General features: G+C 38.9%; 1 protein-coding gene across 1 annotated transcript in view; it reads right to left on the reverse strand.

Annotated features, from left to right (window-relative positions):
• The window catches only part of LOC138694352 (PWWP domain-containing protein 2A-like), a 214223-nt gene that overhangs the window by 71724 nt on the left and 128635 nt on the right, over positions 1–13864 (reverse strand). The window contains exon 2 of the mRNA XM_069817996.1: positions 767–2027. Coding sequence (XP_069674097.1) covers positions 767–2027 — 1261 coding nt within the window. The remainder of the gene's footprint in view (positions 1–766; positions 2028–13864) is intronic.

Below are 13864 nucleotides of genomic sequence, written 5' to 3' on the forward strand. Positions count from 1 at the left end.
TGGAGCTCTGACCACTCGGCCACCGGAGGGAAATATTCGGTGTTTTAGTTGAGAATGTATTCATACTAGTAGTTTTTATCCTTTGCCTTGCTTTTATGCCATGGACTAGAAAGTTGATTAGTACTCTTATAAGTCTATAACATGATAGCGAGCGCAATGAGGTAGGAATTTAAAAAGTAAAAGTGATAATTTTTCACTTCTTTAATATGCTGTTAATATGACAGCAATTTCCACAAAGCACGTTCTTATGTGTGGAGTAAAGTGTGAGAAAACTGACTCTAGTAACGAAATTTTAGAACCAATTATAATAACTCTTGGTAAAACATACGTACTGTAGATAATGTTTGTTAATTTGACTGGACGTGTTGAGTTGTGCCTTGAGCAGGGGGAAGGACATTTTCAGCATTTACTATAGGGATAGTACATTTGAGGCATAACAAATTGTGGTCAGTATCATTACTGTTGTAATAAATAAAAACTGTTCGTTTTATATGAATCACTCTGTATTTAAAGCATCCCCATGTCACCCTATGACAAAGCGCGTTCTTCAAGCAAAATCAACACACAATACTTCCTTATGTTTCCCATTCTGATAACAAACCATCGCAAATCGCAATGCTTTTTTCTTTCGCGTCTGCATGGAAAGCGTGTTCTCTTGTTTTATATTTCAAGATTAATCAACTTCTTGTTTAAAATCCCTATGAAAACTCTTCATGGTGTGCTTTCTTTTGCTTCGCAATTCTACGGCAATATTACGGCATCTCACCTTGCCTGGCCACCAGGGGAAGCCGTGGATTTTTCCCCAAACGACGTCGCCTACGGCCATGCGGCGCCCGTCGCCCGTAACGCACCATCCCACGGTCTGCGTGGAGATACGCATCATGAGCGGGTGCGAAGTTTGTGGTGGGAAGTCCGGCACGGTCTCGCCATGGTCGTCCGACAGCTCCGAGTTGCTGCAGCTGCTGGTGGCCGGGCTCTTGGAGCCGTTCGAGCCCAGGTAGTAGGCGTTGGCGCTGAGGCGCTTCAGGCTGATGCTCAGCTTCTGCTTGAGGCAGCGCTCCTTGATGGCGCTCAACGCGTCGTCCTTGCCGTGGCGACGCTCTTCCTTATGCTTCTTCTTGTGTTTCACCTTGTGCTTGTGTTTGCGGTGGTACAGCGCCTCGTAGGCAGGTGATGCGGGCGGCGCGAGGGCAGGGGCGGAACCCGGTGAACCGGGAGGACGCGGCGAACCCTGCAGCATCTTGCGGCGCGCCTCCTTCTTGGCCTTTTTGAGTGCGCGCTTGGCCGCCTTGGCGCTGGCATCCTTGGTCTTGCGCTCGTCCGTGTCGCTCTCGCTCGGGATGTAGTTCTGCACCTTGGCCGGAATCTTGAGCACAGTGCCCTCGCCCTGCGACCCGAACGAGATCTTGATGACGGGAGTGGTCCGCGCGTTGCGGGCGGCCTTACGCTCCGCGTCCTTGCGCATGCTGTCCTCGAACACGCTCTCGTCCCACAGGTCCTCCATGGAGCCCACGGAGCGCTTCTTACGCAGCACCATGCGCTCCTTGGCGTCGTCGTCCCAGTACTTGCCGCCCAGCGCGCTCGAGATCTCGGCGGGCTGCAAGCGCGACAGCTTGGGGATCAGCGAGGGACACAGCTCTGCGGCGGCGGGAGGGCTGCACGCACCCTTGGGCTGGTTGTCGCGCTGGTTCTCGGAGAACAGCGGCCGCGGACTCTTGGAGGGCACCTCGCCTGGAGACCCCGCGGCGCCCTTCCGCTTGCGCGACAGGTCTACGTTCTCCGAGTTCTCGTTGCAAATGCTGCGGCACTTGGAGCACAGCACCTGCCGCGGCCGCAGCCGCACCGTCATGCGCGAGTTCTTATAGCGCGCAGGCGGTCGGATCGTGCGCCTCAGGTGGAAGGGCTGCTGCTTGTCCTGGAAGTACGTGAAGCGCTGTCCCAGTGCGAACAGCTTGTCCTCGTCGGCGGCGGCCGCCTCGGGCTTGGAGCCGAAGTGAAGCGGCGAAGCGATGCCGCACGGCAGGTGCCTGTGACAAATACCACTTTATCAGACTACCGCAAAGTAACAATCTGTTCCGAGTGAGCGACCATTGCATCGGAAACTGTTGTAAAGGGTCACGACAATGTAATAGTCTGTCGTGCAGGGTCATAGGAATGGAAACAGTCTGTTGTTTAGGATCATGGCAATGATAAGTCTGTCGTCAAGGTTAATAGAAATAGTAACAGTCTGTCGTGAAGGGTCATCCCAATGGAAAGTCTGTCGTGAAGGGTCATGGCAATGCAAACAGTCTGTCGTGAAGGGTCATAACTAGAGAGCGGAATTTAGGTAAAAACCTATTTTTTTTCCTTGATACATATAGGCTTGAGATTTAATATTTACATTTTTCATGGAAATATAGGTATAAAGAGGTTTTATAGTACCTAAAATGTCTATTTCGACGCTAGTGCCTATTTTGATTTTCTTTTTTTGCATCATTTTCCGTAACTGTTTACTGTTTTTCTTAATATCCAATACCGCTTACATTCCAAGACAGATAACAGCAACTCCTTCCTGACAGTGAACAACACAATAAGAAGTACCTCCGGTCCACCCCTTCTCATTCTTACAATCTTTCAATCCTAAAATTCCAACTTTCAGTCGGCGCTGGCCTTCTTGTGCTCGAAGTTGCGGGTTCGATCCCGGCACAGGTAAAAGGCATTTAAGTGTGCTTCAATCCGACAGGGTCATGTCAGTAGATTTACTGGCATGTAAAATAACTCCTGCGGGACATATTTATTATTATTATTATTATTATTATTATTATTATTATTATTATTATTATATCTTCCTCTGTCTGTCAGCAATTTAACACAAATTCGCTGGGATGTACCCGAATAAGCATTCTCTTACATCCCCTTCCATTTTTCTCACCATTTGTAAGTACATACAGCAGTGAGCGAAACAAATAGCCACAGTAGATGCTGATCATGTACTGTGAAGTAAACTATGGAAATGTGATTGATGAATGAAAAACACTAGCTTAAAGACAGAATGTCTTCATTTTGTGTACGCATGTGTAGCCTTGTAAAATGTGAAATGTGTGGTAGTTTCTTTTAATCCTAGAATTTTGCATTAAATAAATGTTGAATCTTATATTAGTGACATTCTTAAAAAAGCTATTTTTATTTTATAGATTCTAAACAAAGGAGTTTAAGAGCCTATTTTAGGCACCTAAAATGCCACTTTTTAGGGCCTAAAATCCAGCTCTCTAGTCATAACAATGGCAACAGTCTGTCGTGAAAGGTCATAGGAATGGAAACAATCTGTTGTGAAGAGTCATGGCAATGGAAACAATCTGTCGTGAAAGATGCTGGCAATAGAAAGTTCGTTGTCAACAGTCACGATAATGGAAACAGCCTGTTGTGGACAGTTATGATACAACAGAAATAGTCTGTTGTGAGCGGTAATAGGAATGTAAATAGTCTGCTGTGAAAGATCATTGCAATGGAAACAATCCATAGGCAACGACTTTGGGGGGAAAGACACTTCTGCCCTCTCAACTTATAGAGCCAAGGGCATCGCCTTTCCCCAATAAAATTAATAGAGAGAGACAATCTAAATAATTCGAAGGGAGATTCCTCATGTTAAAAAAAATAATTTATTTGAAATATGAACTGGGACATAAGCTAGAAAGGGTTATTTCAAATCCGTAATGAACATGTTAGTGACACAACTCGCAATGTTCCCTTCCTTTCTTTTCTCGTGCATTTAAGATGGGTGATTCCCCATACGTAACGCAACGGTAACTCCACTATGATCTACATTTTTTTCAGTTCAGTTCAAATCTATTAACTATTGCGATCGAACAGCAACGTCCATTAGAATTACAAAAATGACCTAATAATACGGAATTAACAGCGTATTAGACGTATTTTTGCCTAATATCAGTTAACACATTATTATTAAGGTTCAACATTTTCCAAAAACCAGTTAAATTTGTTACTAAAGGTGAAAGACAAGTAACCGTTATCAACAATCAGTTTCTGTGATCGTTTCTTGTGATGATCGTCGTCATGAGTGTGTGCCTATTAAGCAATCAGTGATTGCGAAGTAACTATAGAAAAAATATATTTTTAATAAAGAAAACTGCCCAAAATAAAATAGCAATGAACGGAAACAAAATGATAAATGGTAGTAAAACTAATAGCTCATGTTCATCGTTGCTGTAAGAATCAACGAAAAGTCAGTAAAGCAGTGAAAGGGAAAAGGTAGTGAGTGCACAAAGACAGTAGTTTTCAACCGTCTTGGGTTAAGCAATTTCCATAGGTATTATATGAAAAATCAGATGATGTTTTCTATAAAATATAAGGGAAATTTTTAGAAACAGTAACGGTAGGCCTACTTAAAGTTTTCTTGGACTTTAGTGTACAGAGTTCTGCCACCCCACACCTCCCACCAATATTTACAAAAAGTCGGCGCCTATGAAACAATGTTATGAACAGAGACGAGAATTCCATGCAAATGCATGTTTTTATAGGAACATAGGACATAGCTCAAACTTAGTACTTATCCATTTAATTACTTTTCGGTTCCAAATATGTGTACTTTTTCCGTGCATATTTGCATGTTTTGGCCTTTTTGAGAATAAAACATGCATAATGCATATTTAAGCAATTTTTAGCTTAATCATGCATATAATATACATTATATTCAGTTTAAATGCATGTTTAATGGTTTTGAGTGGACACCTCAGTTTCTCGATTTTTATGTTCCTTATTTTAGTTTCAAGAATGAGGTAAAAAGGTAAAGGTATCCCCGTAACATGCCATGAAGGCACTTGGGGGGCATGGGGGTAGAGCCCCATGCTTTCCATGACCTCGGCACTAGAATGAGATGGTGTGGTCGGCACCACGCTCTGACCGCCTTTTACCCCCGGGAAAGACCCGGTACTCAATTTTATAGGAGGCTGAGTGAACCTCGGGGCCGTTCTGAAAGTTTGGCAACGAGAAAAAATCCTGTCACCACCTGGGATCGAACCCCGGACCTTCCAGTCCGTAGCCAGCTGTTCAAGAATGAGGATTGAAGGAAAAGAAAAGAAAAAGTAAATAACAGAAAAACAAAATGTTAAGATTTTCACAATAAGACCTTTCCCTGGAGGAAGTTCACTTTTACAACACTTTACCAACGACCCTTTATAAACTGCGTGTCACAAATGGATTTATTACGTTGGATATTTTGAGAATAGTAGAGAGGAAATATAGAAGATTCAAGGAAACTACCGACAAATAATTCAGGTCAAAAGCACCCTCTTTCAGGGACGTTGTAAATACTTTCTCCCTTTGCCAGCACTAGTAGCAATTTAGATTCTTCTAAAATTGGAATCATTCGCTAAACTGTCTTTGCAGTGTGTGTGAACCTCGTAAGTGGTTAATGTGTTTGTTTAGTCTGTTTGCGTGTGTTAATGTGGTTCTAATATGTCTCCATTTAAAGCTTCGAAAGTGTACTCTTTGCACAGTGGATTAAAGGAAAGAATTTTATTAGATCAGATGGGGATGTCGTATTCTCGGATTGTTGCAGAAAGAGGTAAGCACTGCTATTCTGTTTCCGAATATTTTCTATGCCAGTTGCTCTCTGTAAAACATTACAAAATTTCTTTAAAATACTGTAATTAATTAAATTACGATGTCCGTTTTTAAATCGTATTTAGGTAACCGTAAAGTCTATTACAGTTTCAAATAAAATGTACTAAAAAATTTAAAGTCAACCAGCATGTCGCATTTTTTCACATATGGCAAGAATACAAAAACATATTGACTGACAAGCGCAGGAACCTCACAGAAACAAATTTAGAAATGTTGTTAGTTGTTAACCTCGCACGCGCACGCACACGCACACACAAAAAAAGTTTAGTGAAATAAGAAATTTGGAACAAAATTGAAAGTGCATATTTTAATGTGTTTTTCGCTTGATAGTACATGTTTCATAGTTTGATAGTGCATGAATGCATGCATATTTTGGGATTTTATAGTGCATGAAATTCTCGTCTCTAGTTATGAATAACCATGGCAACGGATACAAGCTGTTGTAAACGGTCATGGTAACGGATAAAAAATAAATCTGTTGTGAACGGCCATGGCAACGAATATAATCTGTTGTTAGCGGTCTTTGACATTGGGAACAAGCTGTTATAAGCGGCCACTGCAACAGATAGAATCTATTGTGAATGGCCATAGAAACGGATATTGGCGATTCTACAGAAAACCTGTAATTTCATGTCACAGAATATTAGAATAAACACTGTTTAATATGTTTGTCAGATATCAAATTCACATGTTAATTAAAAGTTTATACTGTTATAAAGTGAAGTATTTTTTTTTAATATCATAAAATTGATAACAAATAATGTCCACACAGTAGGTGATTTCTCACTTCCGTTAACTATCACAACTTACAGTTTTAAAGAGAATACTGCTTTATTTTATAATGTATCTTAATAATAAAAAATGCTACTAAATCAGAAAACCTTTCAACTTAGCAAAATGTTGATGTAATATTTTTTATTGATCATCACTAGAGAGTGAAATTTAGGCAAAAACCTATTTTCTTCCTTGATACATACAGGCTTGAGATTTAATATTTACATTTTTCATGAAAATATAGGTATAAATAAAGGAGCTTTATAGTGCCTAAAATGCCTATTTCGATGTTAGTGCTTGTTTTTAAATTTTTTTTTTTTAATTTTTGCACCTTTTTCGTAACTGTTTACTGTTTTTTCTAACATCCTGTACTGTTCACATTCCAAGACGGACAACAACTCCTTCCTAGCAGTAACAACACAATAGAGAAGTACCTCCGGGCCACCCCTTCTCATTCTTACAATCTTTCAATCCTAAAATTCTAACTTTCAGTCGGCCTGGGTAGCTTCTTCGGTATAGCGCTGACCTTCTGTGCTCGAGGTTGGGGGTTCGCTCCCGGCCAAGGTCAATGGCATTTAAGTGTGCTTAAATGCAACAGGCTCATGTTAGTAATTTACTGGCATATAAAAGAACTCCTGCGGTACAAATTATTATTATTATTATTATTATTATTATTATTATTATTATATCTTCCTCCTCTCTGTCAGCAATTTAACACAAACTCGCTGGGTTGTACACGAATAGGCATTCTCTTACATTCCAAGACAGATAACAATCCCTCCCCTTTTTCTCACCATTTGTAAGTACGGCAGTGAGCGACACAATAGCCACAATAGGTGCTGATCATCTACTGTGAAGCAAACTATGGAAATGTGATTGGTGAATGAAAAACACTAACTTAAAGACAGAATGTCTTCATTTTGTGTATGCATGTGTACCCTTTTAAAATGTGAAATGTGTGGAAGTTTCTTTTAATCCTAGAATTTTGCATTAAATAAATGTTGAATCTTATATTAGTGACATTCTTTAACAAAAAAAAAAACTATTTTTTATTTTATAGAGCCTAAATAAAGGAGTTTGAGAGCCTATATCAAGCCCCTAAAATTCCGCTCTCTAGTCATCTGTGGACACTGAGAAACTTCTAAAAAAATCCATAAGTATAGCGCTAGTTGTTAAATAATATGAGTCACATAGAGAGGCAAGACTGCCATTCTGGATTGTGAAGTGATTTTGTTCCTGTGAGATTGTTATTTGTCAGGTAAATACTGTACTTATTGTTCAAATTTTACAATTAGTAGAGCTAATCCCATCGCTTCTGTGGACATTTCTAAATATAAATGTTAGTTTCAAAAAATAATTTTAACTGTCAAGATAGTTTAAATAGACTATTTTTTTAATTGAGAACATTCCTCACTACAGAGATTCTTCTTCCCCCAGAACAAGATGACATTTCAGTCACGCTTCATAATATAATAATCTTAATATTCTGAATGATACATGATCCTAACCTGAAACTGCAAAGAACATGGTCAAAAAAAAAAAAGTATACATCACTTCTGTGGACATCACTTCCATGGACATGTGAATTCCACAGAAGTGATGACTGCCCACAGAAGAAACATGACAACTGATTTTTGCAATTTTATTATTCAAAGTAATCTGTAACATTGATTACTCCGCTGAGTGCTAATTTTTACCCATATCCATTTTTCCATTTATATTAATTTTTAATTTTATGATACACAGTTAACTACATGCCGTAGCCACATTTACTATGTTTTCAAGCTAAAAACCATTGAAATCATAGGGTAAACATGGGTAATTTCGTGATAATTTAATGAAAATTAATTTAAAATGCAAATATGTAAATATATCCTTTTCCGATTTTTTCATCTAAAAGACGATAATTTGCTGTACAAATCTGAACACACAAAAGATTGGACACGTTCTTGAACAAGTGCCAAAAACCACTTTTACAACTTAAGCTAAAAGGTTGGTTATTTCGCGATAACCTTGGTAATTTCGTGATATTACATTGATAATTTCGTGAGAGGTAGAAGAATTGTGTAAAAATTCATTAAAATCAAAAGAAATTCTCATTTATTGTTACAAGGCTTCAAACATAGTAATTCCGTCTAATATTCATAGCAAGAAAACATAGAAATACATATCAGCACATAATAAGAATGAAATCAAAGTAAAAATTGAAATTGAAAAGGCATCTTCTTTGCCCTGAAAGGGTGAGCACTTTTATTACGGGCTTTACTATAGCCTATATTACTAGGGTAACTCCAAAATTAATACATAACATTTGTTTAAAAATTATATTTTTATCCTACAGCTTTGCTATTTTCATAGAATGTAGATACATTCTTTAGGAACAAAATGTCACTTTTCCACATAATCCCCGTCCCTTTCAACTGCCTTACGTAACCTAGGAACGAGGGCCTGTAAACCAGCACGGTAAAAGTCTGGACCAACACGTCTGAGCCACTCTTTAGCAGCGTGCACAAGGAAGTCATCTTCTAACCTCGTTCCACGAAGGGATCCTTGAGTTTACCAAAGAGATGGTAGTCGCACGGTGCCAATTCAGGACTGTAAGGCGGCTGTTTCAGTGTTGTCTATCAGAATTTTTCTGATCTGGTCTGTGGTCTTGTGACTGACATATGGCTGTGCGTTGTCGTGCAATAGCAGAACATCCTGCTTCTCCCGATATCGTCGAACACGACTCAGTCGAGCTTGAAGTTTCTTGAGAGTTGCCACATACGCGTCAGAATTAATGGTGGTTCCGTGTGGCATGATGTCCATAAGCAAGAGTCCTTCTGAATCGAAAAACACAGTAGCCATTAACTTTTCCTGCCGAAGGTGCACTTTTGAATTTCTATTTCTTTGGTGAATTTGCATGATGCCACTCCACTGTCTGCCTCTGTCTCCGGTCCAAAATGGTGGAGCCATGTTTCATCTTCTGTCACAATTCTTGCAAGTAAGTCATCTAGCACTTATCATTGACACTTAGCATGACAACAAATCAAACAGAAGCTACACTGAACCCATTGCGCCCCCCTTTTCTTTTTTGTTATCACATCTTACCTTCAGATTTCTAAAATTCGTATTGTAATACATTTTTTAAAATAGTATAAAATGTAACGCTTAATACTCAACAAAATTTCGCCTCAAACAGCTGAAATTTCTATCAGTAAAGCTAAGCCTATATGGTGACTACAGCTTTATCTAAAATTCCAAAAACATTTCCTAAAATTTCATTAAGATATAATAATTCTTTGTACCAAATATCATAGGCTTATCTTTAGTAATAAGCCGGTAATGTAATTAAAAACATCCACAAAATTTGTACGGTTGAGAAGTCGACGCCAACTTGCTCTCTCCAAACATAAAAGCTCACTGAAGCAGCTACAATAGTCACACAAAGCGTAGCTGTATGTTTCTTTAAACTGGACAACATATGCAATCCCTTGGCAGAAATTTGAATCTCGTAACACCATTGGTTAGTTCACAAAAGAGCAAAGAAAAAGTATCACGAAATAACCACTGCCACGAAATTACCAATGTTTACCCTACTAGTTTCTGTTTTAAAGCAAAGAAGTGATCACTCGAAAAAAAAAATACTAGACTACATTTTATAACAGTTAAATATAACGTAACACATCTGGCGTTTAATAAATTACTAATTAAGAAAATTAGGTCTCTGTCATGTTTAGGAGTGTTTTACTATTTTCTAAGCAAACACTGTGAAAATCAAACTTTAAGTATCTTACACCTTATTTTTTGCAGAAAAATGCCAAGAGCAAAGAAAAATTTACCTGAGGAAGAGAAAAAAGAAGAGATGGAGGGTACAAAAGAAAGAAAGTATGAGAAGAGCAAGATAAAAAAAATACCACAGGATCCAGGAAAGCATAAAGAAATGATAGAGGATGATAGAGAGCGGTACAAAAAGAATTACGAATTAGCAAAGATGAAGCTTATTTCGCAGATGAAAGCTAGAAAGAAGAGGAAAATTGGAAAATTCGTAAAGACTGGAGGAAAAGCGCAAAGAATTATCGAGATTCACTAAAACTTAAAAAGACCAAGCAAACTTCGTTGAGAGTCACACGCCACCTATCACTTCGTAAGTTCAAGAACCAACACCAGGACACACACATCCACATCCACGCACGCACACGCACACACACAATTTCACATACTGTCCGTGGGAAAAGGATGGAAAAGTATATTTTTCTTCTTAAAATTCCTTCACTCATTTCGCAGATCCTGTTACTTCCAATAGATTCCGTTATCCTTAAGTATATGAAGTGAATCCGAAATTAGTTAATCTACAATGAGGCAGCGATGCTGAAAAAGAATTAAACTGTTGGAGGAAAGAAATTATTTAATCAAAACTTCATGTCATGTTTTTACTTCACGTTGTATTCCTTTCATTAAAAGTTGTCTTATTCGTAATTTAGTCTTTCTTCTTAATATTCCTTCGCTCATTTTGCAGATCCTGTTACTTTCAATAGATTTCGTTATCGTGAACTATATGAAGTGAATACGAAAATAGTGAATCTACAATGAGACAAGAATTAAACTGTTGGAGAAAAGAAATTGTTTAATCAAAACTTCATGTCAAGTTTTTCACTTCACGTTGTATTTCATTTCATCAAAAATTGTGTTATTCGTAATTTATAAACACGGTATTTCATCAGGTATCAATATTTTATGAAAAGTTAATATTGTTGTCAGCACACGTTACTTCCGTGGACATTATTTTCTATATATTTTTTTCCTTATTAACCAAAACGAGATGACCTAAACTACACTTGTGGGACATGCTGGCATGGTGTATTAAGGTACGGTCACACGTCGCTACTTTTGCAGCGCTGCAGTACAAAAAACTGCGCAACTCTCGTACTGCGACGTGTGAACAATAGTGCAACCTGAAAAGTAGTGGCTGCCGAACCTGCTGCCCGCTACTTTTTCATGTTGCGCGCAGCTTAAAAGTAGCGACGTGTGAACAGGGTTCTCAGGGTTGCAGCCGCAGCATTTTTGATATCGGTTTTGTTGAAACTTTTGCTACGGTTGCGACCAGTGTTGCCACCCAAATGTGGCAATGATACTTTTATTGTTTGGATATATTTTAATGTTAGGTGTGATGAAAATAAATTATTTGTAACAGTTATTAAATGCACAACACAGTCTCAGCATATCTGCTCACGATATAATTCATTTTTTTAATTTTCCGTAGCGTAGTTTCAAACAGGAGAGTTGCCAACATTGATTACGTGAATATGCTGTTGGTTATCATTTAAGTATATAGGCGTTTTTAAAAGCTTTATAGTAAAAATAATGCCAATTTCTGAATACTAGTTAGGACAGAAAAGCAAATAATAGAGAAGTAAACTTTTCGCATGAATTTCTTAATAATGCGAACATAACCACAAAATGTATATTGAGAAGTCAACACGGAGATGGAGACCTGCAGCATGACTGCGGCTGCAAAATTTGCGCCCTGTGTGTGAACAGACTCGCAACCTCCAGTTGCAACTTTTGCTGCACTCGGGTTGCGCAGCACGAAAAGTCGCGTGCAGCGCGCTACTTTCGGCTTACGTGTGAACACGACACGCAACTTTTGCAGCTGCAGTACAAAAGTTGCGCAGCAAAAGTAGCGACGTGTGACCGTACCTTTAGGAAGAGGCAACCACCACCAGAAAACTTACAGGAGTTACGACAAACACTTCTTGAAGCATGGGAAGACATTCCTCAAAATGTCGTTTCGATGGCCCAGAACCAGATTGTTCCAAGTCCATTTTACCGTTTTGTTTTTCCAGGAGAGCTATTTCAAGCTCCTGACATTCAAAGCTTCATGAAACAATTTGGAATAGCAACCTTATGGAGAGGAATATTTACAACTTTATTCGATTAATATATGCAGACAAGAACTGGAACACAATGAAACACAGATTTCTTTCTTATAAAAAGCTGGACTTAGAACAGTCTGCTTCTCAGCTATCGATTTCTAACCTGATTCATGGCAAGACGTATGGATGCAGTTATACAATGCCGAGGGAGTAACGCACGTTACTGAAAATGTGATTTCAATGTTACAAGCACGAAACATCTGAGCCACAGATGAAAAATGTTGTCACTGGTTTTATGCCCTTTGCATCCTGACGAAAAGATTTAATTTCTAACAGTGTATTTATGATTAATTAAACGATCTTTTGTTTTAAATATGCTTTTCTATAATTTAAATCCATTACATTTTCACAACCTACTAGACCTTTGATTAACAATTTCTGACATAAAAGAGGTGTCCTTGAACAGTAAGTGTCTGGGGTTTTTTGTCCTTGAGTGTACATAGGTTAGGTTAGGTAACGGTGGCTAGGGACGGGTTAGCGACGACCCTTTGCACGTCGGCCATACTGAGGTCTATTGTGCACCCCGAATGTATGGGATGAAGATGAGGTGTACCAGCCCACTGGCCGCATGTGACCTCTCACCCGCTCATCCAATGGGGTCCCTTCTTCCCCCCACCCTAAGTTCAGACCACCAAGGTGACCAAGCAGCAAAGGATCCATTCCAACGGTCCTTTCAAGATGTCGAAAAGCTCTTGGAAGTGCTCTTAAGGAATGAATCCTGGCAGAGATATTGCGGAAGGCTGGGAACCCAGGAAAAGTTGCGGAGAGGACGTCCCCCTTTCTTCCGTAAGCGGACGAAGACATGCATGAGATGAAGAAGATGAGTGATATGAAATCTGAATTCTTTTTCTACACGGGAGGGGAAGGGAAATGTACCGTGGCAATGAAAATTCCAACGCGGTATTTGCCTAATTGTAAGTAACTGGAAAATCATGGAAAACCCACAGTCAGATTGGTCCCAAGGGGAACGCATGAGCCACGTCGCTCGGTTAAACTGCATACATTATGGATGTAAGTAGAATAAAAGCTGTACTCCAATTTTTTTTTTCTAAAGATGTGCTTGCAATTTAAAATATAATATTTTCCCATCGAAATGACAGGTTTTTTTGTAGATTCACCCACACAGGGTGAAAGTGAAATAACCCTTCAGATTTTCAGAGCGAATGGTTCATGTTGTATGCAACAAAAAAGTGTAATATGAAACGTTCAGAGCAAAAGTGGTGTAAGTCAAAATTGGGTAATGAGGTTTAAAGTAAAAATTCTGTAAAACACAGCGCAAAGTATCAATTAATAATATGTCCTCCTTGCTATCCACTGACTACGAATAGTTTAAATAAATTGAATATTAAGTGCTACTTTACGCTGTATTTTACAGAATGTTTACTTTAACCCTCATTACCCATTTTTGACTTACACCATTTATGTTCTAAACGGCTCATATATTGGTGGAAAGTCCATACTTTTCTAAAAATATGTTCTTTTTTTCCAAAATATTTAAAAACCCTCTTATTCGGTAACTATTGCGAGTAGGATCGTCAGTTTTATTCATATCG

This window comes from Periplaneta americana, chromosome 2 (genome assembly GCF_040183065.1).
Source record: "Periplaneta americana isolate PAMFEO1 chromosome 2, P.americana_PAMFEO1_priV1, whole genome shotgun sequence".
NCBI classification, from domain to species: Eukaryota; Metazoa; Arthropoda; class Insecta; order Blattodea; family Blattidae; genus Periplaneta; species Periplaneta americana.